The sequence below is a fragment of the Balaenoptera ricei genome, chromosome X (genome assembly GCF_028023285.1).
Source record: "Balaenoptera ricei isolate mBalRic1 chromosome X, mBalRic1.hap2, whole genome shotgun sequence".
Classification (NCBI taxonomy): domain Eukaryota; kingdom Metazoa; phylum Chordata; class Mammalia; order Artiodactyla; family Balaenopteridae; genus Balaenoptera; species Balaenoptera ricei.
The window spans coordinates 20,750,476-20,776,210 of NC_082660.1; the positions used below are offsets into that span (position 1 = coordinate 20,750,476).

General features: G+C 37.8%; 2 protein-coding genes across 7 annotated transcripts in view; one reads left to right on the forward strand and one right to left on the reverse strand.

The window, feature by feature from the left end:
- Positions 1-25,735, forward strand: part of ZFX (zinc finger protein X-linked) — a 74,466-nt gene that overhangs the window by 16,320 nt on the left and 32,411 nt on the right. For 5 of the 6 annotated variants that reach the window (XM_059911736.1, XM_059911734.1, XM_059911733.1 and 2 more), the window contains exons 2-3: positions 20,248-20,336; positions 23,086-23,655. In XM_059911736.1, the coding sequence (XP_059767719.1) occupies positions 20,276-20,336; positions 23,086-23,655 (631 nt within the window). In that variant the 5' untranslated portion in view covers positions 20,248-20,275. Of the gene's footprint in view, positions 1-20,247; positions 20,337-21,407; positions 21,463-23,085; positions 23,656-25,735 lie in introns of those variants that run through there. The other variant, XM_059911739.1, reaches the window with a different exon arrangement.
- On the reverse strand, positions 255-767 carry LOC132357392 (protein tyrosine phosphatase type IVA 1-like). The gene has a single exon (XM_059910804.1). It carries the CDS (start codon positions 765-767, stop codon positions 255-257), a length of 513 nt encoding a protein of 170 aa, XP_059766787.1.

Consider the following 25,735-nt stretch of genomic DNA (forward strand, 5'->3'; position numbering starts at 1 on the left):
TTGGTACAAACGATAATAAGCACATTTTAAATGCTGAACAGCAAGAATCCTTTGCTAAGTGTCCAAGGAGGTTGATCATAACCCAGACATAGAAGTTGCAATTCTGCCAGGCTTGTGGCCTGGTAAAACTGCTTTTCGACACTCCTATGGAAGCTTCATCAGACTTCACGAAGCCAACGTGCTGGCTAACATGTACAACAAATTCCGTCCTGTCTAGGTTCCACTTCCAAGCAATGGCGTCAGGCACCCCAGTTTTATTGAAAGCAACAGTTGTTCCTATGACCATTGGAGTTTTTGAAGCACAGCCGCATTTTAGGACGATACTCCTCCAAATAAAAAAGTTGCTTGCTGTTGAAAGCTCCACGCTGCTTTTGTCTTAGCAACTGTACTGCATCTTCATGTTTCATTCCACCTTCAATTAATGCTAGGGCGACAAGCACTGGACCTCTCCCAAGGCCTGCAACACAATGAACGGCAATACAACAACCAGGGTCTTCATGGAAGTTAATTTTCAGGAGACTTAACCAATCATCAACAGTCTGGTTAGATGGTGGTGCGCCATCATCAAAAGGCCAATTGAGAACATGGATGCTTTCTTTCTCCACAAGAGTAGTGTCATAAGTTGCTTCACATATTCTTGCTATTGTGGTAAATCCATGCTTCTTAAGTTCCTCTATAAATTTGTTTAAGGTCGCATTGGTTGGATTAAGAAATCTCATGTTCTTATAAGTGACTTCCACAGGAGCTGGGCGGTTCATTCGAGCCATGTTAATTTAGTTAAAAAAATACCCAGTAGGTTTATGAAAGAATTTAAAAACTTGAATACAGAAATGATGTGAAGAAACTGAGTCTACTTCAGTACACTCCACTTGAAATTCTCAGTGCTTTTGAGTATGAAGTTGAGAGTAATGGGAAATGAAATGAACCTCCTAACAAGAAGCAGCAATTCTTCAATTCAGTGATACTGAGGCAATAGAAAGGAAGTGCACTGAGCTTTACCCCATCCAGGTCAGAACTCTTGTAAAAACTGCTCTGTGGATTTCAGTTCAACACTTCTGTGTCCAGGTTAACCACTCATATGGGAGCTTCTTGGTAGAGTAGTAATGAACTTCTACAGTTCATTTGTCTGCACAGAAGTTGTGCTGTGCCTGGCAGTAATCTCCACTGCCCTTCAGAAACTCCATAAATGTATGACCAAGAACACCACGGAACTGAGGAATATGTCTACTCATTGAAGATTGAGGCCTAATCATACAGCTGGTCCTGAGGTGGCGGTGGTGGCAGGGCCAGGGCGGCGGCTTTGCGGGTATCGGCAGGGTCACCAGACTCCCAATTTCTTTTGCTGCTATTTTTTCTTCTATATATCCACAGGATATGATGAAAATATGTCTAAATAAGTCTAAAAGAATTGTCTTGATAAATCTAAAATGAAATTTCTAGGTAATAAAGTATAGCATCAGTTTAACTGGCAGGATATTTTTCTTAGATGTAGGTAAAACAAGGATGCATCTTAAAATAGGCGATATTTTTAGATTCAATGAAATGTGGGAGTAATAACAGTTTATTACAGTTTATAATTCTTGTATTTTCTGAATACATAGGTGTGTGTGAGTAAAGATGTTTTATTTTCCATTCCTTTTTGCCTCCTCTTTCTTTTTTGTTTGTTTTCTTTTTCTTCTACTTCACTGACTAATGCCTCTAGCACAGAGTTGCATGAAAGCATTGATAACAGACATCATTGTCCACGTGCTTTAATGGAGTGCTTCTAATATTTTATCATTAAGTATGATATTTTCTTGGTTTTTTTTTTTTTGGAGGGAGGAGATATTTATTAGCTTATGTTCTCTTTTACTTAGCATTTTAGAGTTTTCGTTGATTTTTTAAAATGTTTTTGCAGCCTCTATTCGTGTGATGAATTGTATTCATAGATTTTGTATTTTAAACTGTCTTTGGAGTTCCTGGATATTTGCATCCTTTTGTTATTGCCATGTACTTTTTCTTTTTATGCTAACTTCTTAAGATGTGTTGCGGAATAATTCTTCTCCTTTGAAACAAGTTGTATTTCATAGAGATGATCTGTTTCTGGAAACTTAGAAGTCATCTGTGAAACTGTCTTTGCCTGGTGTCTTTTTTTGTGAGTTGTTTTTTGATTAATAGTTTGTTTCATGGTGATAAGTGTTTTTGGCTTTTCTTAAGTTGCTGTTATTTATACAAAATGAACTGTATTCTAGAAAAATATAAAATTTCAAATATATTGGTATAAAATATAGGCTACTCTAATGACTTTAAAGTGTCTAATTTCATTAATTTGTTCCTTTTTTTTCTGATGAGTACTGCCAATAACTTGCCTATATTAAGGCTTTTCAAATAGTTCTTTTTATTGACCATTTCTCTTTCTGCTCCATGTGGTTAATATTTCTTTCTTTCTCTTTTATTTGCATTTATTCTGACATTTAAAAAATTTAAGTTGGAAGTTTAGCTCATTAGTTTTAACATCTTTATTGGAGTATAATTGCTTTACAATGGTGTGTTAGTTTCTGCTGTATAACAAAGTGAATCAGCTATATGTATACATATATCCCCATATCCCCTCCCTCTTGCGTCTCCCTCCCACCCTCCTTATCCCACCCCTCTAGGTGGTCACAAAGCACCGAGCTGATCTCCCTGTGCTATGCGGCTGCTTCCCACTAGCTATCTATTTTACATTTGGTAGTGTATATATGTCCATGCCACTCTCTCACTTCGTCCCAGCTTACCCTTCCCCCTCCCTGTGTCCTCAAGTCCATTCTCTACGTCTGCATCTTTATTCCTGTCCTGCCCCTAGGTTCTTCAGGACCAATTTTTTTCTTTTTAGATTCCATATATATGTGTTAGCATGCGGTATTTGTTTTTCTCTTTCTGACTTCACTCTGTATGACAGACTCTAGGTCCATCCACCTCACTACAAATAACTCAATTTCATTTCTTCTTATGGCTGGGTAATATTCCATTGTATATATGTGCCACATCTTCTTTATCCATTCATCTGTCAATGGACACTTAGGTTGCTTCCATGTCCTGGCTATTGTAAATAGTTTAGCTCATTAGTTTTTAATCTCTACTCTTATATGCTTTTAAAACTATAAAATTTCCTCTGAACTGTAACTGGTACTGTGAATTTTATGTGAATTGATTTTTTATTATTTAGTTCTAAATATATTGTGGTTTTTATAATTTTCCTATTGCTCATTGAATTATTGAGACTCTTCAAATTTAAGGGAATTTTTTTTGGGAGGTGTTATTACCTCAGTGACATTTATTTCTAATTTTAATATATTATAGTTGGGGGACATTGATTAATAATTTGTATATCTCTATACTAACAATGAACAACTTGAAAATAAAATTTAAAAGCCAGTACATTTGATTGATTGTTTTATATTTTGTTTTAAAAGCTAGTAGTACAATTTATAGTAAGATCAGAGAACATCCAGTACCTTGAAATAAACCCAACAAAGCTTATTAAGACCTTTAGTGAAAGCATTACTGAGAGAAATGAAAGAAGAACTCATAAATGGGGAGAGATACGATGTTCATGGATAAGAAGTATCAATGTTATAAACGTCAGTTTTCAACGAAGTCCCAATCAAAACCCCAACTGGCTTTTTTTTTTTTTTTTTAATAGACCAGTTCTCAGATTTATATGGAAATGCAAAGGGCCTGGAATAGCAAAGGCAGTCTTGAAAAAAAAAGTTGGAAAACTTACACTACCATATATTAAAGCTTAATATTATAAAGATGCAGTGATTAAAATAGTGGGTGCAAGGCCAGATTGATCAATGAAACAGAATAGTGTCCGAGAGTAGACCTACATATATAAGGTCAATTGATTTACAACAAAAGTGTGTTGGGATTTTGATTGAATGTAGAGGTTAATTAAGAGAGAAGTAATACTACTGATCCAGTATATTCAAGAGCAAGATTGATTTCTCTGTATATTTGTATTTAAAAAATCCCACTTAGAGTTTTCAGTTACTCTTATTAATGATATTTTACATTTTTAAGTGTTACATAAGAAAGCTTTTGTCTTTAAAATAAAAAGCTTTTGCCATCAAGTATATTAATTTTAAACCAGCACATTTTATGAATTCATTCTGATATTAAGATTTTAGTTGATTCTCTTGAATTTCCTGGATAAGTCATATATAAATAAATATAATTTCTTTCAATTAATAATTATATCTTGCATTTCATTATCTAATTGCATTGCTTATCAGTTCCCATACAATCTTTAATAATAATAGTGTTAGTGGGCATCCTTGTCTTAAGTTTGACTTTAAAAGAAATACTTTTAGTGTTTCACCTTAGTTTTAATACATGTCTTTTTGTTATAAAGTGATACTGATATCATTCTCCTATCTAAAAATACATGTTGTAACATGAACTAGTTTAAGATTTGCATGTTTGTTTTTTAAACCAGCTTTACTGAGAGGGAGTTGTTACAAAATTCACCCTTCAAAAGTATACAATTCAGTGGGGTTTTTTTTGGTAGATTCAGAGTTGTGCTACCATCACCAGTAATTTTAGAACATTTTTATCCCTCCAGAAGGAAACTCTGTACCCAATTAGCAATCACCTCCCACCCCCAGCCCCTGACAGTCTACTTTCTGTCTGTATGGATTTGCCTATTCTTCATGTTTCATATTTATGGAATCCTGTAATATGTGGCTTTTTGCATCTGGCTTCTTAGCATAAGGTTTTCAAGGGTCATCTACGTGATAGCATGTACTAAGATTTCACTCCTATGTATTGTATTTTTTCTAACTGTTAAAAAAAAGTCTTTCTCTTCCAATTTGACTAGTTTAAGTAAAAAAATAGATGTTGAATCTCAACTTTTCAGCATCTATTGAGGCACATCAGGATTTTCCTTTTTTGACCTCTTAATTTGGGCCATTATTTGGTTGCATCCTTGAATTCTAGAATAACCATACTTTGTCAAGGTGTCTGTGTGTGTATGCACGTGCACGTGTGTGTGTCTATATATATTATATGATGGATCACATTTGCAAAAACTTGACTTGGGATTCGTAATTAACCATGTTTGTAGTTTGGTTACATTATTTTTGTTAGGTTTTCTAAAAAACGGTAAATTAGTTTTATTTTAAGTTATGAATTTTATTTTATTTTGTTTTTATACAGCACGTTCTTATTAGTTATCTGTTTTATACATATTTATGTATATATGTCAATCCCAATCTCCCAATTCATCCCACCACTACCACCACCCCCCTGCCACTTTCCCCCCTTAGTGTCCATACGTTTGTTCTCTACATCTGTGTCTCTATTTCTGCCCTGCAAACCGGTTCATCTGTACCATTTTTCTAGGTTCCACATATATGCGTTAATATACGATATTTGTTTTTCTCTTTCTGACTTTCACTCTGTATGACAGTCTCTAGATCCATCCACGTTTCTACAAATGACCCAATTTCGTTTCTTTTTATGGCTGGGTAATTTTCCATTGTATATATGTACCACATCTTCTTTATCCATTCGTCTGTCGATGGGCATTTAGGTTGCTTCCATGACCTGGCTATTGTAAATAGTGCTGCAGTGAACATTGGGGTGCATGTGTCTTTGTGAATTATGGTTTTCTCTGGGTATGTGCCCAGTAGTGGGATTGCTGAATCATATGGTAATTCTATTTTTAGTTTTTTAAGGAACCTCTATACTGTTCTCCATAGTGGCTGTATCAATTTACATTCCCACCAACAGTGCAAGAGGGTTTTCTTTTCTCCACACCCTCTCCAGCATTTGTTGTTTGTAGATTTTCTGATGATGCCCATTCTACTTGGTGTGAGGTTTAATTACTATTATTATTCTTGTAATTTATTTTTAATGTATTTATTTATTTTTGGCTGCATTTGTCTTCGTTGCTGCGTGCGGGTTTCTCACTGTGGTGGCTTCTCTTGTGGCGGAGCACGGGCTCTAGGCGTGCAGGCTTCAGTAATTGTGGCTCGCAGGCTCTAGAGCACAGGCTCAGTAGTTGTGGCACACAGGCTTAGTTACTCTGTGGCATGTGGGATCTTCCTGGACCAGGGATCGAACCTGTGTCCCCTGCATTGGCAGGCGGATTCTTAACAACTGCGCCACCAGGGAAGCCCCCTCATTGTAATTTTGATTTGCATTTCTCTAATAATTAGTGATGTTGAGTAGCTTTTCATGTGCTTCTTGGCCATGTGTATGTCTTCTATGGAGAAATGTCTACTTAGGTCTTCTGCCCATTTTTGGATTGGCTTGTTAGTTTTTTTAATATTGAGTTGCATGAGCTATTTATATATTTTGGAAATTAATCCTTTGTCCGTTGATTCATTTGCAAATATTTTCTCCCATTCTGAGGGTTGTCTTTTTGTCTTGTTTGTAGTTTCCTTTGCTTTACAGAAGCTTTTAAGTTTCATTAGGTCCCATTTGTTTATTTTTGTTCTTATTTCCATTACTCTAGGAGGTGGATCAAAAAAGATCTTGCTGTGATTTATGTCAAAGAGTGTTCTTCCTGTGTTTTCCTCTAAGAGTTTTACAGTGTCCGGTCTTACATTTAGGTCTCTAATCCATTTGGAGTTTTTGTGTATGGTGTTAGGGAGTGTTCTAATTTCATTCTTTTACACGTAGCTGTCCAGTTTTCCCAGCACCACTTATTGAAGAGACTGTCTTTTCTCCATTGTATATCCTTGCCTCCTTTGTCGTAGATTAGTTGACCATAGGTGCGTGGGTTTATCTCTGGGCTTTCTATCCTGTTCCATTGATCTATATTTCTGTTTTTGTGCCAGTACAATATTGTCTTGTTTACTGTAGCTTTGTAGTATAGTCTGAAGTCAGGAAGTCTGATTCCTCCAGCTCCGTTTTTTTTCCCTCAAGACTGCTTTGGCTATTCGGGGTCTTTTGTGTCTCCATACAGATTTTAAGATTTTTTGTTCTACTTCTGTAAAAAATGCCATTGGTAATTTGATAGGGATTGCATTGAATCTGTAGATTGATTTGGGTAGTATAGTCATTTTCACAAGATTGATTCTTCCAGTCCAAGAACATGGTATATCTCTCCATCTGTTTGTATCATCTTTGATTTCTTTCCTCAGTGTTATAGTTTTCTGAGTACAGGTCTTTTACCTCCTTAGGTAGGTTTATTCCTAGGTATTTTATTCTTCTTGTTGCAATGGTGAATGGGATTGTTTCCTTAATTTCTCTTTCTGGTCTTTTGTTGTTAGTGTGTAGGATTGCAAGATTTCTGTGCATTAATTTTGTATCCTGCAACTTTACCAAATTCATTGATTAGCTCTAGTAGTTTTCTGGTAGCATCTTTAGGATTCTCTACGTATAGTATCATGTCATCTGCAAACACTGATAGTTTTACTTTTCTTTCCCAATTTGTTTTCCTTTTATTTCTTTTTCTTCTCTGATTGCCGTGGCTGGGACTTCCAAAAATATGTTGAATAATAGTGGCGAGAGTGGACATCCTTGTCTTGTTCCTGATCTTAGAGGAAATGCTTTCAGTTTTTCACCATTGAGAATGATGTTTGCTGTGGGTTTGTCGTATATGGCCTTTATTATGTTGAGGTAGGTTCCCTGTATGCCCACTTTCTGGAGAGTTTTTGTCATAAATGGGTGTTGAATTTTGTCAAAAGCTTTTTCTGCATCTATTGAGATGATCATATGGTTTTTCCTTTTCAATTTGTTAATATGGTGTATCACATTGATTGATTTGCGTATACTGAAGAATGCTTGCATCCCTGGGATAAATCCCACTTGATCATGGTGTATGATCCTTCTAATGTGTTGTTGGATTCTGTTTGCTAGTATTTTGTTGAGGATTTTTGCATCTATATTCATGAGTGATATTGGTCTGTAATTTTCTTTTTATGTAGTATCTTTGTCTGGTTTTGGTATCAGGGTGATGGTGGCCTCATAGAATGAGTTTGGGAGTGTTCCTTCCTCTACAATTTTTTGGAAGAGTTTGAGAAGGATGGGTGTTAGCTCTTCTCTAAATGTTTGATAGACTTCACCTGTGAAGCCATCTGGTCCTGGACTTTTGTTTGTTGGAAGATTTTTAATCACAGTTTCAATTGCATTACTTGTGATTGGTCTGTTCATATTTTCTATTTCTTCCTGGTTCAGTCTTGGAAGGTTATACCTTTCTAAGAATTTGTCCATTTCTTCCAGGTTGTCCATTTTATTGGCATAGAGTTGCTTGTAGTAGTCTCTTAGGATGCTTTGTATTTCTGCAGTGTCTGTTGTTAACTTCTCCTTTTTCATTTCTAATTTTATTGATTTGAGTCCTCTCTTTTTCTTGATGAGTCTGGCTAAAGGTTTATCAATGTTGTTTATCTTCTCAAAGAACCAGGTTTTAGTTTTATTGATGTTTGCTATTGTTTTCTTTGTTTCTATTTTACTTATTTCTGTTCTGATCTTTATGGTTTCATTCCTTCTGCTAACTTTGGGTTTTGTTTGTTCTTCTTTCTCTAGTTCCTTTAGGTGTAAGGTTAGATTGTTTATTTGAGATTTTTCTAGTTTTCTTGAGGTAGGCTTTTATTGCTATAAACTTCCCTCTTAGAACTGCTTTTGCTGCCTCCCATAGGTTTTGGATCATTGTGTTTTCGAAAAATGGTAAATTAGTTTTGTAAAAAGATTTGAGATGGGTTTCCTCCTGTGTTCAGCTAGCTTTGGGAAAAGCCTAGAGCTTTTTGAAAGGGTAACAGACATCTTTCTCCTCCCCCCCCATTTTATGGTGATTGGGTTCTCTATCTCTTATTGAGTTAATGCTTGTAAATTAACATTTCTTTTCAGTGTGCTAGCATAGAATTATAGACTGTTTTCTTACAAGTTTTTTACTTTTCCTGTATCTGTGTTTTTTTCTTTATTTCAAATTATGTATGTTTGTGCTTCCCCCCAGTTTCCTCCTTTCTTTTAGATTATTATCTAGTAGTAGTTTCCTATCTCCCCAAATCCCTGAAAAAAGCAGGCATGGATTTGGGCGGGGAGCGGGGGGGGGGGGGGGCGGGGAGTGCAATGTGAATTAGCTGATTCCCTAGCTTTGCTCCAGAGAATGATCATGGAATTAATGCTGCTGATACTCTACCTGGAGCTGATACTCAGTGGAGCATGCCCATTGTTGGTCATGTAAGAAACAGCTGGGGAGGGGAGGGGGGAATAGATGAAGGTAGTCAAAAGGTACAAACTTCCTGTTATAAGATAAATAAATACTAGAGATGTAATGTGCAGTATGATGAAGGTAATTAACACTGCTCTATGTTATATATGAAAGTTGTTAAGAGAGTAAATCTTGAGAGTTCTCATTACAAGGAGAAGAATTTTTTTTTCTGTTTCTTTGATGTTGTATTTATATGAGATGATGGATATTCACTAAACCTATTATAGTAATCATTTCATGGTGTATGTAAGTCAAATCATTATGTTATACATCTTACACTTATAGAATATGGAATGTCAGTTATATCTCAGTAAAGCTGGAAAAAAAAAAAGATGAGCAAACAAAGAAAAAAAGAAGCAGGTCTGCAGGTGTATTGCAAACCAGCCCTTTCATTGTCCAGCATGTTCTTTTTTTGTTTTATGTTTAAAGGATTTATTAAGTTATAGGTACAAAACATACTCCTAATAGTATTAGCAGAGGATCAATGTAAAAATGCTCCATAACTTTGCAAATGTCAATTTAAAAATTTTGTTACAGTTGTTGAAAGGCCTGATATTATATTCTTGCCAGTATTTAAAATGTACAGAGAACATTGTTAGTGTCAGCATTGAGTTTACAGAGCCTAACAGACCCAAAGTGATGTATTTAAGAAGAGCAATAATAGGAAGCATGTGTGTTCATGTAGGTGAGGGAAAGAGTAGGGTAAGTATTAGTCAGGTTACTGTTTTGGTGCATATATATGGAATCTAAAAAAAAAAAAAAAAGATTCTGATGAACCTAGGGGCAGGACAGGAATAAAGACACAGACGTAGAGAATGGACTTGAGGACACGGGGAGGGGGAAGTGTAAGCTGAGACGAAGTGAGAGAGTAGCATTGACATATATACACTACCAAATGTAAAATAGCTAGCTAGCTGGAAGCAGCTGCATCGCACAGGGAGATCAGCTCAGTGCTGTGTGACCACTTAGAGGGGTTGGATAAGGAGGGTGGGAGGGAGACGCAAGAGGGAGGGGATATGGGGATATATGTATACATATAGCTGATTCACTTTTATACAGCAGAAACTAACACAACATTGTAAAGCAATTATACTCCCATAAAGATGTTAAAAAAAGAAGTTACTGTGTTGGTCAATTGGCAAAACAGTAATTTTAAGAAGTTTCCGAGTTTAAAAAGATTTAAAATAGTTTAAAAAACTGTAAAGCTGCAGTACATGTTTTTTACAGCTGGTTATTAGAAAACTAAGGAAAGCCGTCATTAGCTTGAATAAAGTAACATGAAAGTGAGACTGCTTTAGTTTAGGGGAAAAAACCCCTGAAATTCCAATGCATTATCAGAAAGATTTTCCAATACAAGGAGACATGTTGCTCATTAAGGAGGAGTTCGATAAGAAAAGCACTTTTTTTTTTGGCTGCACTGCGCAACATGCGGGATCTTGGTTCCCTGACCCGGGATCGAACCTGTGCCCCCCTGCAGTGGAAGCACAGAGTCTTAAACACTGGACCGCCAGGGAAGTCCCCTGAAAAGCACTTAACTAAATTAACAACTGTGGGAATGACCAGTTCAGAGATGAAGTAAATGCCTGATTTTGGGAAGGATGGCAAGTGCAAGAAAAAGATTAAAAAAAGTTTCTGATAATACCAACAATTCTTCATCATGTACTGCATTTGACAGAAATTAACCTTTTTTTTAAAAAAAAAAATAAATTTATTTATTTATTTATTTAGGGCTGCGTTGGGTCTTCGTTGCTGTGCACGGGCTTTCTCTAGTTGTGGCGAGCGGGGCTTCTCATTGCGGTGGCTTCTCTTGTTGCAGAGCACGGGCTCTAGGCGTGCAGGCTTCAGTAGTTGTGGCACGCGGGCTCAGTGGTTGTGGCTCACGGGCTCTAGAGCACAGGCTCAGTAGTTGTGGTGTACGGGCTTAGTTGCTCCACAGCATGTGGGATCTTCCCGGACCAGGGCTCGAACCCGTGTCCCCTGCACTGCCAGGTGGATTCCTAACCACTGTGCCACCAGGGAAGCCCAGAAATTAACCTTTTAAAAATTTCCCCTGACGGTTTTATTTAGTTTAACTCTTCTGTGTACTGTGTAGTTTAAATTAATTTCCATATTATGTCAAAACAGTCTCCATCCTTTGATCACATCAAGTGTTTCACAAAGTCCACTCCAGTATACCTCAACTAAAGGTGGTTATTAGAGGAAATCATGTGAGTAGGATTTCTGTTCAGAGTGTCAGGAAAAGCTGATAAACTAAACTATTTTTTTAAAACTTCAAAATCAAAATGAGTCATCTAAAGAGATTTGTTAGACATTATGATATACAGTAGTTTTATGTAATGAACATGGATAAATTATTGAGTATATTAAATAGCAATATTTCATGAAGGAGGCTGTACTACTTTACATAACAAAAACTATGTAGAAAGTGTATGCACTTCCTGGGACTTCCCTGGTGGTGCAGTGGTTAAGAATCCGCCTGCCAATGCAGGGGACACGGGGTCAAGCCCTGGTCCGGGAAGATCCCTCATGCCACGAAGGAACTAAGTCTGTGCGCCACAACTACTGAGCCTGCGCTCTAGAGCCCTCAAGCTACAACTACTGAGCCTGCGTGCCACAACTACTGAAGCCCGCGTGTCTAGAGCCCATGCTCTGTAACGAGAAGCCACCGCAATGAGAAGCCCTCGCACTGCAACGAAGAGTAGCCCCCACTCGCCGCAAGTAGAGAAAGCCCGCGCGCAGCAACGAAGACCCAATGCAACCAAAAATTAAAAAAAAAAAAAAAGTATATATAAAGAAAAAAAGGGTATGTACTTCCTAACATCAAGCTACAGTCTTAAAGACAAAGGCATTTAAAAAGTGTAGTGCTTAGTGTTTGTAGCACGTCAATGCAACTAACTTCAGAGGGTGTTTTGGCAACTCTTTAAAAATTTTCTTTATATTTTTTATTTTTAAAGCACTTTGTTGAGGCATGATTGACATATAAAAGCTTTATACATTTAATGTATACATTTGATGAGTTTGGGGATAAGTATACACCTGAGAAATCATCACCACCAGCAAAGCCATAAACATTCATCACCTCACAAAGTTTCCTCCCACCATGTCGTCATCGTTGTCTTCTTCTTCCTATTCTTCCTCTTCCCCTCCTTCTCCCTCTCCTTCTCCCTCTCCTTCTCCGTCTTAGTAAGAACACTTAACATAAGATCTACCCTTTTAGCAAATTTTAAGTGTACAGCACAGTATTGTTAGCTATAGACACTGTGCCATAAAGAGGATCTCCAGAACTCTGTATCCTTTGAACATTATCTCTCCAACTTCTCTTCCTTTTTAACCCCTGGGAGCCACCGTTCTACTCTCTGCTTCTCTGAGTTTGACTGTTTTAGAGTCCACATATAAGTGAGGTCATGCAGAATGTTTTTTTTTTTTCCTGTATCTGGCTAATTTCACTTAGCATAATGTCCTCTTCCATCCATCTTGTCACAAACAATGGAATTTTAAGGCTGAATAATATCCCACTGTATGTATATATCACATTTTCTTTATCCATTCATCTGTCAATGGACATTTAGGTATTTTGGCAACTCTTAATCTGAACATGAATAGGGGCTTTGGAAAAATAAGACTTTAAGAAGGCTTGTCATTTTAGGTCCAAATTTTTTATTTCCTATTTAAAAGCTCTTTAAAAAAAATTTTTTTTCATTTGAAGTATAGTTAATTTGCAATGTTGTGTTAGTTTTAGGACCAAATTGTAATAGATTTTGAAAGTTCGAACTCTTAGACTTTAAACAAACAAAACCTTGAAATTACTGATTGGCTCAGATGGTTTTATGGAAAAAACTAATCTGTAACAAAAACTTGGCATTGAATTTTTGAGCAAAGTGTACAAAAGTTCCAAGTAGGACAGGGCAAGGAAGGACGGGGCTCTGACATTTACAACAGGAAGCATTTTCTCTTCCTCTTCTTGGCACAGAGGGTGGGCAAGGTTTTTTGAAAATAAAATATTGTATTAGGGAGTAGAATTTGAATTAAAGCTATTAGCTTAATATTATTAATTATATATATCTCTTTCCTTATTTTTTGAATGTTTGATCTGTCAGGTGTTGATAAGAGTTGTAACTTTTCACTACTATTGATTTTTTTTCAGTTTCTATCATAGTTTTTTTGCTTTTACATATTTCCATTCTGTTTTGACACATACAAATTCATAATGACTTCAAATTCAAGATAGACTAGAGAAGACACACATTTATTTTTACTTCCTTTTGAAATCACATTGAGGAAGAAGTATAAAAATTCAGAGAAAAAAGAAAACCTGAGAGGTATGCCACTTGTAGACCAGAATATGATGAATTTCTGGTTGAATAAAGCAATTGGGAATCAATTAATGGCAAAGCCCTAGAGAGCTTAGTGAACCTGTGGCCCTATTTGGAAAGTTGGAAGGACCATCCCAAAATTGTCATTCTGTGTTTTCCCCAGTGTCAAAAGTGGGGACATCCGAGGAGAAAGAGCAAGCCATGGGCACAGCCAGATAATTAAAGTTATGGAAAGCCAAGCCTTTTACTTATCAGTATAGATATCTCTAGTGGTTTTCCTCCTGAGCTAATGCCAAAAATTTGGCTCTCTGAATTGCAAATTCATCCATAGGAAATTCCAAAGTGGGTACTGTGGGGAGAAAGTTAAGGACTGTGCTTTAGGTAGCTTGTAGTATCCTGAGGGAGATTGGACCTCCAGTACCTGCAAGATGGGCTACTCATCCACCTTAAAGGAAAGCCTGGCTAGTTACATGGTTCCTTTCTCTCCCTTGACCTCATTCTAGACGGGACTCCTTTGGTCAGAACTTAGGTTCATTGCTAGGCAAACAGGGTTTCTCACTTGGGCTGAGGAAATACAGCCCAGCTATCAGAATGTAACTCTAGACCCTCATCTACAGATAGGAATGGACAACCTGTAAGAACCATGCTTTTGAGGAAAACCATCAGTCTGAAAGAGAGGCACCAAATTCAACAAACTGAATAATGAAACAGCAGAGGAGACAGGTTAATATAGGGTACAGAATAAACTTTAAATCCTCAGAGATATTTGAGAAGATGCAGTATCCACTGAAAAAAGATTGCTGTGAAAAAGAAACTAAGTTTATTTTGGAATTAAAACATGATCTTTTAAGTAAAAATTCAGTAGATGGAGTGAAGATCAAATTAGCTTAGAAGGAAGAGTTTAGGGATTCTGAGAATGTAATAGAAAGACAAAGATAGAAAATACAGGAGAAAAAGTTAAAGCAATATGGAGGCTAGATTTAGGAGTTCTTACATCCTATAATAGAAATTCTAGTAAGAATGAACAGAGAAAATGGAAGCAAGTATTGAAACAGAAGAAAATTTCTTGAGTTCAAGAAGGGCTCAAATCTTTTGATTGGAAGATTCCCACTGGGTTCTGGAAGTAAGACCACCAGAGCTTGTTAGAGTGGTAGCAGTGAAAATAAAGGGGACATGATGAATTTAAGAGTGGATGACTATGAGACATATAAGGGCTGAATTGGTAAGAGAAGTGAAATAGCATTCCAGATTTGAAAATTAGATATCTGAAGAAATGATAGCTGCATTTCCCACATTGAACAATGTGGGAAAGAACTGGGAAAGAAATTCATAGCTTAAGAGGGAAGATATTAATTAGGCTTTAAGTGTAAATTTTCACCAGTTCCAATTTCCTTCTAAGAAAAATTCTGTTACAGGTGGATCTGCTTTTGTTTCTGTTTCCTGTAGCTTGAGCAATTCCATCTAATCTGTACGATACAGTTTGGTTTTCTGAGCATGGCTTAGGGAGAGGAACTAGAGTCAAGTCATAAAATTAAAAGGCATGGAGTTTGGGGAAGACCAAAAGCAGACAAATGATTCTTGTATGCTTATGACAAAAAGCAAAGTGAAAATATAAGCACCTTCCCCGAGAGGGAGATCATGAAAGTGTCTAGGCATCAAAAGATATATTATCAGCTCGGTGGTTTGTGACCACCTAGAGGGGTGGGATAGGGAGGGTGGGAGGGAGGGAGACGCAAGAGGGAAGAGATATGGGAACATATGTATAACTGATTCACTTTGTTATAAAACAGAAACTAACACACCATTGTAAAGCAATTATACTCCAATAAAGATGTTAAAAAAAAAAGAAATAAATTATATTCATTATCCCAGATTTAAGACAGATGAAATGCCACTGCTATACCTATTAACTTGGCATGGTATTTTTATTGCTTTATTTTGAAGAATTGAAGAAAATTATTGTGAATTTCCTGAGTTTCTCTCAAACCAATATTTCCCTTAAAATGGTACGTTTTTCTGTTGTGAATTCTTCCATAGCATTTTTAGGATCATGACTCCTGCATCTGGGAAGGGAATATTTTACAGAGCTTAAGGTGAGAGTGACGTCCCGGAAGTATTTTGAGGGCATTTGATAATCAGGCTGAACATTAGTATGTGTTCGCCCAAAGTATTAGGTTCTTGGTTCTCTGAACCGTTCTGCTTATTTGTCTTCAGATTCAACTGTTCTCTGGGCTTGGTTCTTGCAGCAAAGGTAGGGGCACTTTGCATTACATCATCAGCCTGCGCTCCCCACCCTTACTTTATCACAATCCTGAGAACTTTCCTGAGTAGGTTCTATCCTAAGAACATTGGTTTCATTCTGGTTGTGAGAGAGATTTACTTCTAACCCCACAGGGGTTACAAAGTTGAAGTATAGTCATCTCTGCTTAGAAGTTCAAAACATGTTTTTTTCCTGATTTGAGTTTTTATAATGACAAAATAGAAGGAAAAATAACCAGTCAAAACTGTTTGTTGAACAACTATTGCTTACCTGAGTCAAAATAAGGTGAGTGGACACCCTCCATTTGGGCCAGCATATCTGTTAGGAAATGGGTATGATGTGAAATGTTGGGAAATAAGTGTGTTATGGTAGCTTGGGTTAATATTTTAGAGCACCCTGAATTTTGGGGAACTGCTGAAGCTTTCTGAGCAGGGGAGTGCTGTGATCAAAGCAGTACTTCCGAGGATTAGTCTGCCCACAGATTGCAGGAATGCCCTGGCATTTGGCACCAGCCCTTACTTGTAGGTTCCTGGTCATTTGTTGTGGGAGTGGCAGAAAGCGAAAGGCCAGTTGAGAGGCTATTTTTGTTCCCTGGGGATCAGGAAATATGAAGCTGAGAGTGAATGGTGACAGTGGGAGTAAAAAGGGACAGATTCCTGAGAAGTTGTGGAGAAGGAAGGGACAGTCTGACAACCTGACCGAATATAAGCAGGGAAGAAGGAAAAGGCCTTAGTGGTCATGTCAGGAGAAAGCAAGGTTTTCTCCTGATGAAAATGTTCAGCATGGGACTTCTCTGGTTGTATAGTGGTTAAGAATCTGCCTGCCAATGCAGGGGACACGGGTTCAATCCCTGGTCCGGGAAGATCCCGTATGCCGTGGAGCAACTAAGTGCGTGCGCTACAACTATTGAGCCTGCGCTCTACAGCCCTCGAGCCACAACTACTGAGCCCACGTGCCACAGCTGCTGAGCCCAGGCGCTGCAACTATTGAAGCCTGCACGCCTAGAGCCCGTGCTCCACAACAAGAGAAGCCACCGCAATAAGCCCACGCACCGCAACGAAGAGTAGCCCCCACTCGCTGCAACTAGAGAAAGCCCGCGCACAGCAACGAAGACCCAACGCAGCCCCCCCACTGCCCAAAAAAAAAAAAAGATGTTCAGCAGACAGTGTGGTGGAAGTGTTAGGTACTACCCTGAGTATGTGGATTTGGGGAATCATCTTTGTGTAAATGCTAGTTGAAACCCTGGAATAAAGAAAAAGAAGAGAAGAGGGCTGAGTGTCCCACCCTGGGCGGGGTTGCAGTAGTGGGAGAGGACCAGCAGAGTAAACAGTGGTTGGGAAGATAGGAAGAGGACTAGGATGTCACTTAAACTGAGGTAGGAGAGAATTTCAAAATCGAGGGGATTATCCATCAAACTCTAGTAGAAAAGCTGAGAAAAGGAGTTATTGTGCAGGTGGAGAATTCTTAGAGTTGATGGGTTTGGGTTTATGTAGGGAAATTGGGGAGAGGAGCCTTAAATACCTTAAGGAACCCCACTTATTGCCTTCTAAATTGGCTTGATTTCATGTATACTATGCCATTATGCTTAGAAAATTAGCTTATGTTTATCATTTTGTAATTACATTTTTAAAAGGAGAAAAAGAATTATGGCTAGAGGTGATTTTGATGGGGAGAGAGCAGTGACAGCTTATTCAGAGCATGTACGTTTTCCATTTTTTATAGTTGAAATGTTTTTTGGTTTTTGGTCCTTTTGTTTGAAGCACTTTGAGTAAATAACGTGAAACATGCTCCTTCCTGAAAATGAATAGAATATGTCTCAGAGTTGACAAGCTGAAAATCTGTTTATTATATTAACATTAATTAAATGAGTTTCTCATGGATATTTCATTAAGGAGTATATATATGTATATAAATGCAAGTTTGGCATCTGAAAATAAGACATAAATAATCATAATTTACAGCAAACAAGTAGAGTCAGGGAAAAAGGAAAAAAGATAAAGTGCTATAGAAATTCAGAGGGGGGAGAGATTATTTTCAGCTTTTTCTTTTTTGTGTGTGTGGGGAAGGGGACTTGGGGGAAGATCCAAGCAGAGGTGATAGGGGAAAGGTGTTCTGGGTAGAAGAAACCCTGAGCCAAATATGGAGTTGGGGTCTTATGTGGATATGGGGCATTTTTGTTTGGTTGAAGTGTGTTCATATGGTGGTCGGGCGAGGTGCTTGAAGGAGAGTTAGGGAAGATAATGAGAGAAAGATAGTTTGCAGCTGGAAGTTAGAAGATGGCAGGAGTTTCAACTTTATTTGCAGGCAGCAGGGAGCCATTAAACATTTTTTGAACAGAGGCCTGATATCACCTGGCTGATGCTTTAGAAAAATGATTCTTGTTTTTGTTATTTGAAATTTTAGTAAGCAGCATGCAGCACTTATATCATCAGCAAAAAATGATAAAAGTAAAAGAAAGATGCATCTAATAGAACCATTTAGGTTGGATTAGAAAGTGAGAAAGTAGAGATAAGGAAACCAGTGAGGGAGGAGGTTTATGTAATACTTGCAACATGAGTAAGCCCTAATCCCTGATGTGTGCTCTTTTGTAGCAATGATTAGTACTAAGTAGTATATTATTTGATTGGTTTTTTTTGTTGTAAGTTTTTGGCTTAAGTAGAAAAGGAAGCATTAAGTCATTGGGGTGGCTTGCAAAAACTCAAGGCAGACTGTAGCTGGACCTCAGAAAGGTCTAGAACCAGGAGCTAAAAAGCTATTATTGGTAAGCCTCCCTTCCCTGCTCCCTCTCCTCTATTTCTCAGGGCATTCACTGGATTCTTTTTATTATTTATTTGTAAACTTTATCTCACTAGTCTAAGCTGAAGTTGGAAAATGGCCTTCCTCACCTCCTATGTTCCAGCCACCAGGAGAGGAGAGGGAAGAGAGAGACAGAGGCAGAGAGAGAAAGATAGACTAAGTGACCTTTGCTCATGGTTTCTATTCTCAGGGATAGGACTTTGATTTTATTGTGCTCAAAGATGAACTTATTTTTACCGTTTTATAGTTAGTGCCAATCAACTATGGCCAGGAGAGTATAAATACACTGCAGGAGTTTACTTTTCTAGATTGGGGGGTTAGTTTTTTGTGGGGGTTTTTTTTTTTTTTTTTTGGCTTATTTATTTATTTATTTATTTTTTGGCTTATTTATTTATTTATTTTTTAATTTCTTTGTTTTTTAATTTTTGGCTGCACCGGGGCTTCGTTGCTGTGCATGGGCTTTCTCTAGTTGTGGCGAGCGGGGGCTACTCTTCGTTGCTGTGCGTGGACTTCTCATTGCGGTGGCTTCTCTTGTTGCAGAGCACGGGCTCTAGGTGCACGGGATTCAGTAGTTGTGGCATGCGGCCCCAGTAGTTGTGGCCCATGGGCTCTAGAGCGCAGGCTCAGTAGTTGTGGCACACGGGCTTAGTTGCTCTGCGGCATGTAGGATCTTCCCGGACCAGCACTTGAACCTGTGTCCCCTGCATTGGCAGGCAGATTCTTAACCACTGCACCACCAGGGAAGCCCGATTGGGGGATTAGTTAAGAGGTCATTGTAAGTTAGGCAGAAATCCCAAAGGGTGTTTACTATAATTTTGCACTTTGAATCTTTAACCATTGTTTAATGTATTGGTTGAAAGATAGCAGACTACATTAAATTCAGAGAAGTAATATGAAAATTGTGCAGGAATTTCCTCCCGATAAGCTACAGAGTATAAATTGAACCTTAATAAAGCTGGTTACCCTTGTGGGAGTGAGGAGTATACAGAGTGAGAGGAGACCAGAGTGCTGGGGTGCTGGAAATGTTCTCTAGCTTGATCCGGGTAGAGTAGTGATTACACAGATTTATGCATGTGTCAGAATGCATCAAGACGTTTGCAGTATGTATGTATGTACGTATGTATGTATGATGTATGTAAGCAGTATCTCAAAAAGTTGAGGCAAAGCTGACTTATTTGATTTATCCACCTCTCCTTGTCATATAGATGCCCATGTATCATTATGTTTTTGGCAATTTAATTTTAACTTTTCCCTTTTATTTCAGATAGACACATTTTTTAAAAATTAATTAATTTATGGCTGTGTTGGGTCTTCGTTTCTGTGCCAGGGGTTTCTCTAGTTGCGGCGAGCAGGGGCCACTCTTCATCGCGGTGCGCGGGCCTCTCACTGTTGTGGCCTCTCTTGTTGCGGAGCACAGGCTCCAGACGCGCAGGCTCAGTAGTTGTGGCTCACGGGCCTAGTTGCTCTGCGGCAAGTGGGATCTTCCCAGACCAGGGCTTGAACCCCTGTCCCCTGCATTGGCAGGCAGATTCTCAACCATTGCGCCACCAGGGAAGCCCTCAGATAGACACATTTTTGATAGATGTTCATCTGTCACATAATTTTTGGTGTCTCAGAAACGTAAATAGTATGATGACATTTTTTTAATACATATATTAAAAAGAGTAATACTTGGTTTACTTTTTCGCCTAATTTAGGAGCTGTGACTGATGAGAATTAAAGGCCATGGATGAAGATGGACTTGAATTACAACCACAAGAGCCAAACTCATATTTTGATGCAACAGGTATAACTACTTGGGTTGTTCCACTTCCCGCCTACCAGATTTGGAGTTGGTTGTCAAGTGGAAAAATTGCTAGATGCTGTCATTGATATTTACACTTAGGTATCTTGTTATCCTATCAAGCTTACAGATGTTAAAGTGAGTATATTATTATTCCCCTCCTTAAAAATTTGGCTCCCTCATAACCAACACTCATATTCTTGTCAGTAACAGCAACATTATCAAAACCTTAGTGTTTACTTCAGTCCTGTTAAAGTTCTCCCTTTGAAAATATTCCTTGCTTACATCTCTTCATTCTACTTTCTTCCACATAGACCATTATCCGGCTGGTAAAGTATAAACCTAAGGCCCTCCATGTTCTGACCCCATCCTACTTTTAAAATCCTCTCTCTCACAAGTTAACAAAAGGAGTCTTACCTCACTCCCCAGACTGTACAAGGAGAATTAAATTTATGAAGTTCTAAAAATGGGAAAAAAAGTATTCACAATTTTGGATTACTCATGGTTCCAGTTATATAACAGTGAAGTGATTATGCTAGGTTTTGTAATATAAAATGGTTTTATATCACACTAGCTACCTTATAAATAAAATGTTAATGAGTTTTCCATTGGACTTGAAATGACTGTATTGTATACTAAAGAAATAGCAATTAACTTTATCAGGAAATTAAATATTAGCGATTTTTAATTTTAACTTTTCTTTAATCTCTAAATCTAATGGTGGTTTGTGTATTTTTCTTAACAATTTGGGATAGTCTTTTGACTCACATTTGGTAATTTCAGCTTGATAATGATAAGTGCAAAGTTATGATTCTTTCTTCTTTAGAACATGAAGTATAATTAATGTGCTTGAAAGAGAGACTAAGCTCTTTCGAGAAAAACGCACACCATTTACTAGCTTAATGTTGCCACAAGCAAGCCTGGATCATGGGCTAAGGGGTAGATTGAAGGGCTGTTGCATTTTAGCCCTGATTGTTAACACTTATGGTGTTTGTTTATCTTTGAGCAAGTCACTTAATCTGCCAGGGCCTCCATTTTCATATGTCCTAATAATAATGAAACCTTTCATTACAGTTTTTCAGAACACTTCCCATATATTCCCATTTGATCATCACAGCAGTCCTGTGAGGTATGCATGGCAGATACTACTGTCCTCATTTCACTGATGAGGAAACCGAAACTCAGAGGTTAAATGACTTGCCCAAGGTCACAAAACTAATAAGTGTCCAAATCCTGCTCTCTGATTTAGATTTTTTTAAGCAGTACTCTTGCCACTAAATGCTTTCATCTTCATGTCTGCAAAATGGAGATTACAGTGATCTATTGCTTGATGTTAATATTGAGAATATTGAAAACAGTATAAAGCATTTTGTAGAAGTTCTATGGGAATTAAAGCAAGCACTCTTTATTAGTTCTAGGTGTAAATAAAATGGATATTAACTGGCTTTAAGATTTCTTACATTTTTAAAGGTTCTTTGGCCCTTGTTGATTATTTGTGTTTGTTTAAAAAAAAAAAAAAAAAAGCCATGTGTCTCTCTGAGGGCCTGGCCATTGACACAGAGTCATTGAGTTAGGCAGCTGCTTGGACTCAGCCTGGTCTGAGTCACATCCAGAAGCACTAATCGACTGAATAGCTTTTTAGGTAAGACTTTTATAAAATATTGTTTGCTTTTCTCTGGATCAGGAGCCAAGGTACCAGATTTGTTTTATTTTATCTTACATTATGTTTTTGGCAAGGATATCTGATTTTGATTCTCATTTGTGGCATTTATTCAGAGTAGTATTTACTGAGCACCATAACCTGTGCAAACTGTGTGATCTTGGTGAAGTCATTTAATCTCACTGGGCTTCAATTGATTCAACCCTCTACCTTCATTTGTTAACTGCAGAGTGGACTAGAGTAGGGTTTCTTATGTTCTGAGGAACTGCCAGGGGGATTGGCATATGGGGGGATGGGAGGAAGCTGAACGGAGGCGGACTACCCTGGTGAGGTTGGGGCAGGCCCCACTCCAACTAACCTCACCTTCCATTGCTCCAGAGCAACTGCACTTTTATTCATCTTATCTGTCCACAGAGGCTCCTTAACCAGTTGTCTTTCCTCTTTAACTGTGGCCTTCTAGCCCTCTTTTTATTTATGGCCCGATTCTTTTTATATTCTAGATTCGAAGGATAGTTTCTGAATTTCCATAATCATAAATGGAGGATATTGGTGGGATATTGTTCTAGAACAAAGGAGGAGAAAGGGGAAATGAAGGGAAGTAAAAGAAAACATGGGAGAGATGGACAGGAGAAAAAAATATGAGTTGAAAGAGAGATAGAGCAAGAAGGGAAAGAAGTGAAAAACATATAATGAAGGAAAATGGTATATTTGCCACCTGAAGTTGCTTTACTTATTAATTTTTGTAATCATCCCTTAAGTACCTATGCATATGGGTTTAGTTTTAGTCAGCCTAGAATATTACTTTCATGAATATATTTTTGTGTGTGTGACTGCCTCAGTTACTTTGTTTTTCTTTTATTTCCTTACCTGTTAATTGATTTGGGATGAGTATAAAAGTTCTTGTATTAAGAATTTCTATTTCTGATATGATTCAAAAATAGATTCTCTCTTTATTTCTTTAATCTATCTTAATGTTTGAGACAACTGAGGAGCTAGTCTGTTTTCCTGGTAGAAATTAAGTAACATTTACATTAATTGAGGTAGTCATGCATGTCTACCTGAAATTTGTGATTTTAATTTTTTTTTTTTAAGGAGCTGATGCTACACACATGGATGGTGATCAAATTGTTGTGGAAGTACAAGAAACTGTTTTTGTTTCAGATGTTGTGGATTCAGACATAACTGTGCATAACTTTGTTCCTGATGACCCAGACTCAGTTGTAATCCAAGATGTTATCGAGGACGTTGTTATAGAAGATGTTCAATGTCCAGATATCATGGAAGAAGCAGATGTATCTGAAACGGTCATCATTCCTGAGCAAGTGCTGGACTCAGATGTAACCGAAGAAGTTTCTTTAGCACATTGCACAGTCCCAGATGATGTTTTAGCTTCTGATATTACTTCAGCCTCAATGTCTATGCCAGAACACGTCTTGACGAGTGAATCCATACATGTGTCTGATGTTGGACATGTTGAACACGTTGTTCATGATAGTGTAGTAGAGGCAGAGATCGTCACTGATCCTCTGACAGCTGACGTAGTGTCAGAAGAAGTATTGGTAGCAGATTGTGCCTCTGAAGCAATCATAGATGCCAATGGGATTCCTGTGGACCAGCAAGATGATGACAAAAGCAACTGTGAGGACTACCTTATGATTTCCTGTGAGTCTTGGGGTACAGTGATTGTCGAAGATGGTTTTTTTTTTTAATTAATTAATTAATTTTATTTTTTTTTAGCTGTGTTGGGTCTTCGTTTCTGTGCGAGGGCTTTCTCTAGTTGGGGCGAGCGGGGGCCACTCTTCATCGCCGTGCGCGGGCCTCTCACTGTCGCGGCCTCGCCCGTTGCGGAGCACAGGCTCCAGACGCGCAACCTCAGTAATTGTGGCGCACGGGCTTAGTTGCTCCGCGGCATGTGGGATCTTCCCAGACCAGGGCTCGAACCCGTGTCTCCTGCATTGGCAGGCGGATTCTCAACCACGGCACCACCAGGGAAGCCCCCTCAAAGGTGTTTTTGAAGGCTGTCTTTCCTAACTTATATCAGGGGTGAAATTTTCTTGACTTCTATAAAATTAAATCTCATAGACCTTCCTTCATTGTTGTTTCAGTTTGGAGCCTGTAAGATAACTCAAAATTAAGAAAAGTGGAATGGTACAGGGTAGAATCATTTCTCTGTAAGGACACAGTAGAAAGATGAGATTTCTTCAGTCTAGAGATCAAAGATTGAAAGGACTAGAACTGAACTTTGTGAAATCATGAAGGATGTGATTAGGCTGTTACCAGCCTTCAATAGAATTAGGAACCCTCTTGAAACTTAAAAGGAGTTCAGCTTAGAGAAAAATGTATACCCAAACTACTTATATTCTTGTATATGGATATACAGTACTACTTATGTAATACTATGTACTTATATAATATGTAAAATGCTCTTTATATAACAGATAGCATGGAAAAGAGCTCTGGCATAGTATTTAAACAAATATTCCAAAACATGATTTCAAGTATGATGGACTCATACTAGGTTATTGAAGAAAAGTAAGGTGTTTTGGAACACACCTCTAACATCTGGGAGAATAGCTATGTCTTCTTACAATTTATTTCTTGGTACCACTTTCAGAGATCCTGAGGATCCTAATCCTCAGTTAGATAGACCACAGTTCTGACCCAGTATGGAAATTCTAATTATGCCTCTAGGAACTAAACTTCAAACAAATAAAGACTTACAGACTATTTGCTTATATAAATGCACGAGACCATTTGCTTTGCTTGAATACCTGTTATAGAACAGGAATTTAATATGAAATATTGGAGTCCACCAGCATTTTAGGAAATACCTTTTAAAAGTTCTTAAGATTCTGGAAATCAGAGAGTTCTTCGTGTAAAGAGGAGGAAAATGCCTTCATTCAACACGTGTTTACTGTGCCCCTACTATGTGTCAGACATTTTTTTAGATAGTGCAAATATGGATATGTGCTAAATAAAAATTACACAAAACCATTGTCCTTGGAGAGCTTACAGTCTACAGTGGGAGAGAAAGATAGGTTACACTGTGATGCAGAGGTGTGACTAAATTGCTGTGGAGACAGAATGGAGTTGCTGACCTTTGAACTCAAGGATGAGTTCCTACTTTTGCAGGATGAAGAAGGACATGGATAGGAGGGAGCCATTCTAGGCAAATGGTATATATAGTATGTCAAAAAGGTCTTGGCTTCTGCTGGGAATAATGGGAACTTTAGGATGTACTCATATTTTTGTGCACTTTCTGTTTATTTACTTAAAATAAATTTCTAGAAATAATATTGCTGGATCAGAGGGTATACATATTTACAAGTCTGGTTATATTTGCTTCGGTATTTTGCCTAATAGAATTCCACCCACCAAGTTTATGAGAATGTCCCTTTCCCTACACTCTGACCAACATAGGGTATTGTTTTCCCTTTTAATTTTTGCCACTCTGACAAGGAAAAATGTAATATCCTGTTTCAAGTTTGAATTTATTTTAGGAAGGTAATCCTGGTAGTAATAAGGAATAAGAATAGGTGAGAAGAGATTAGTGCTAGAGAGAAGTTGGAATGGTTCCTCCATGAGATAAAGAAGATCCTAAGTACCTTCATAGTAATGGGAGTAGAGCAGGGGAGCTGGATTTAAGAGAGATTAGGAAGTAAAATGAATGCGATTTGGTGATAGATAGAATAGGGGTAAGGATTTGAGGGAGAAAGAATTCAAGGAGGACACTAAGGTTTCT

Excerpts from the sequence above, each read along its gene's own strand:
- LOC132357392 (XM_059910804.1), bottom strand. The coding sequence starts at position 767 with ATGGCTCGAATGAACCGCCCAGCTCCTGTGGAAGTCACTTATAAGAAC.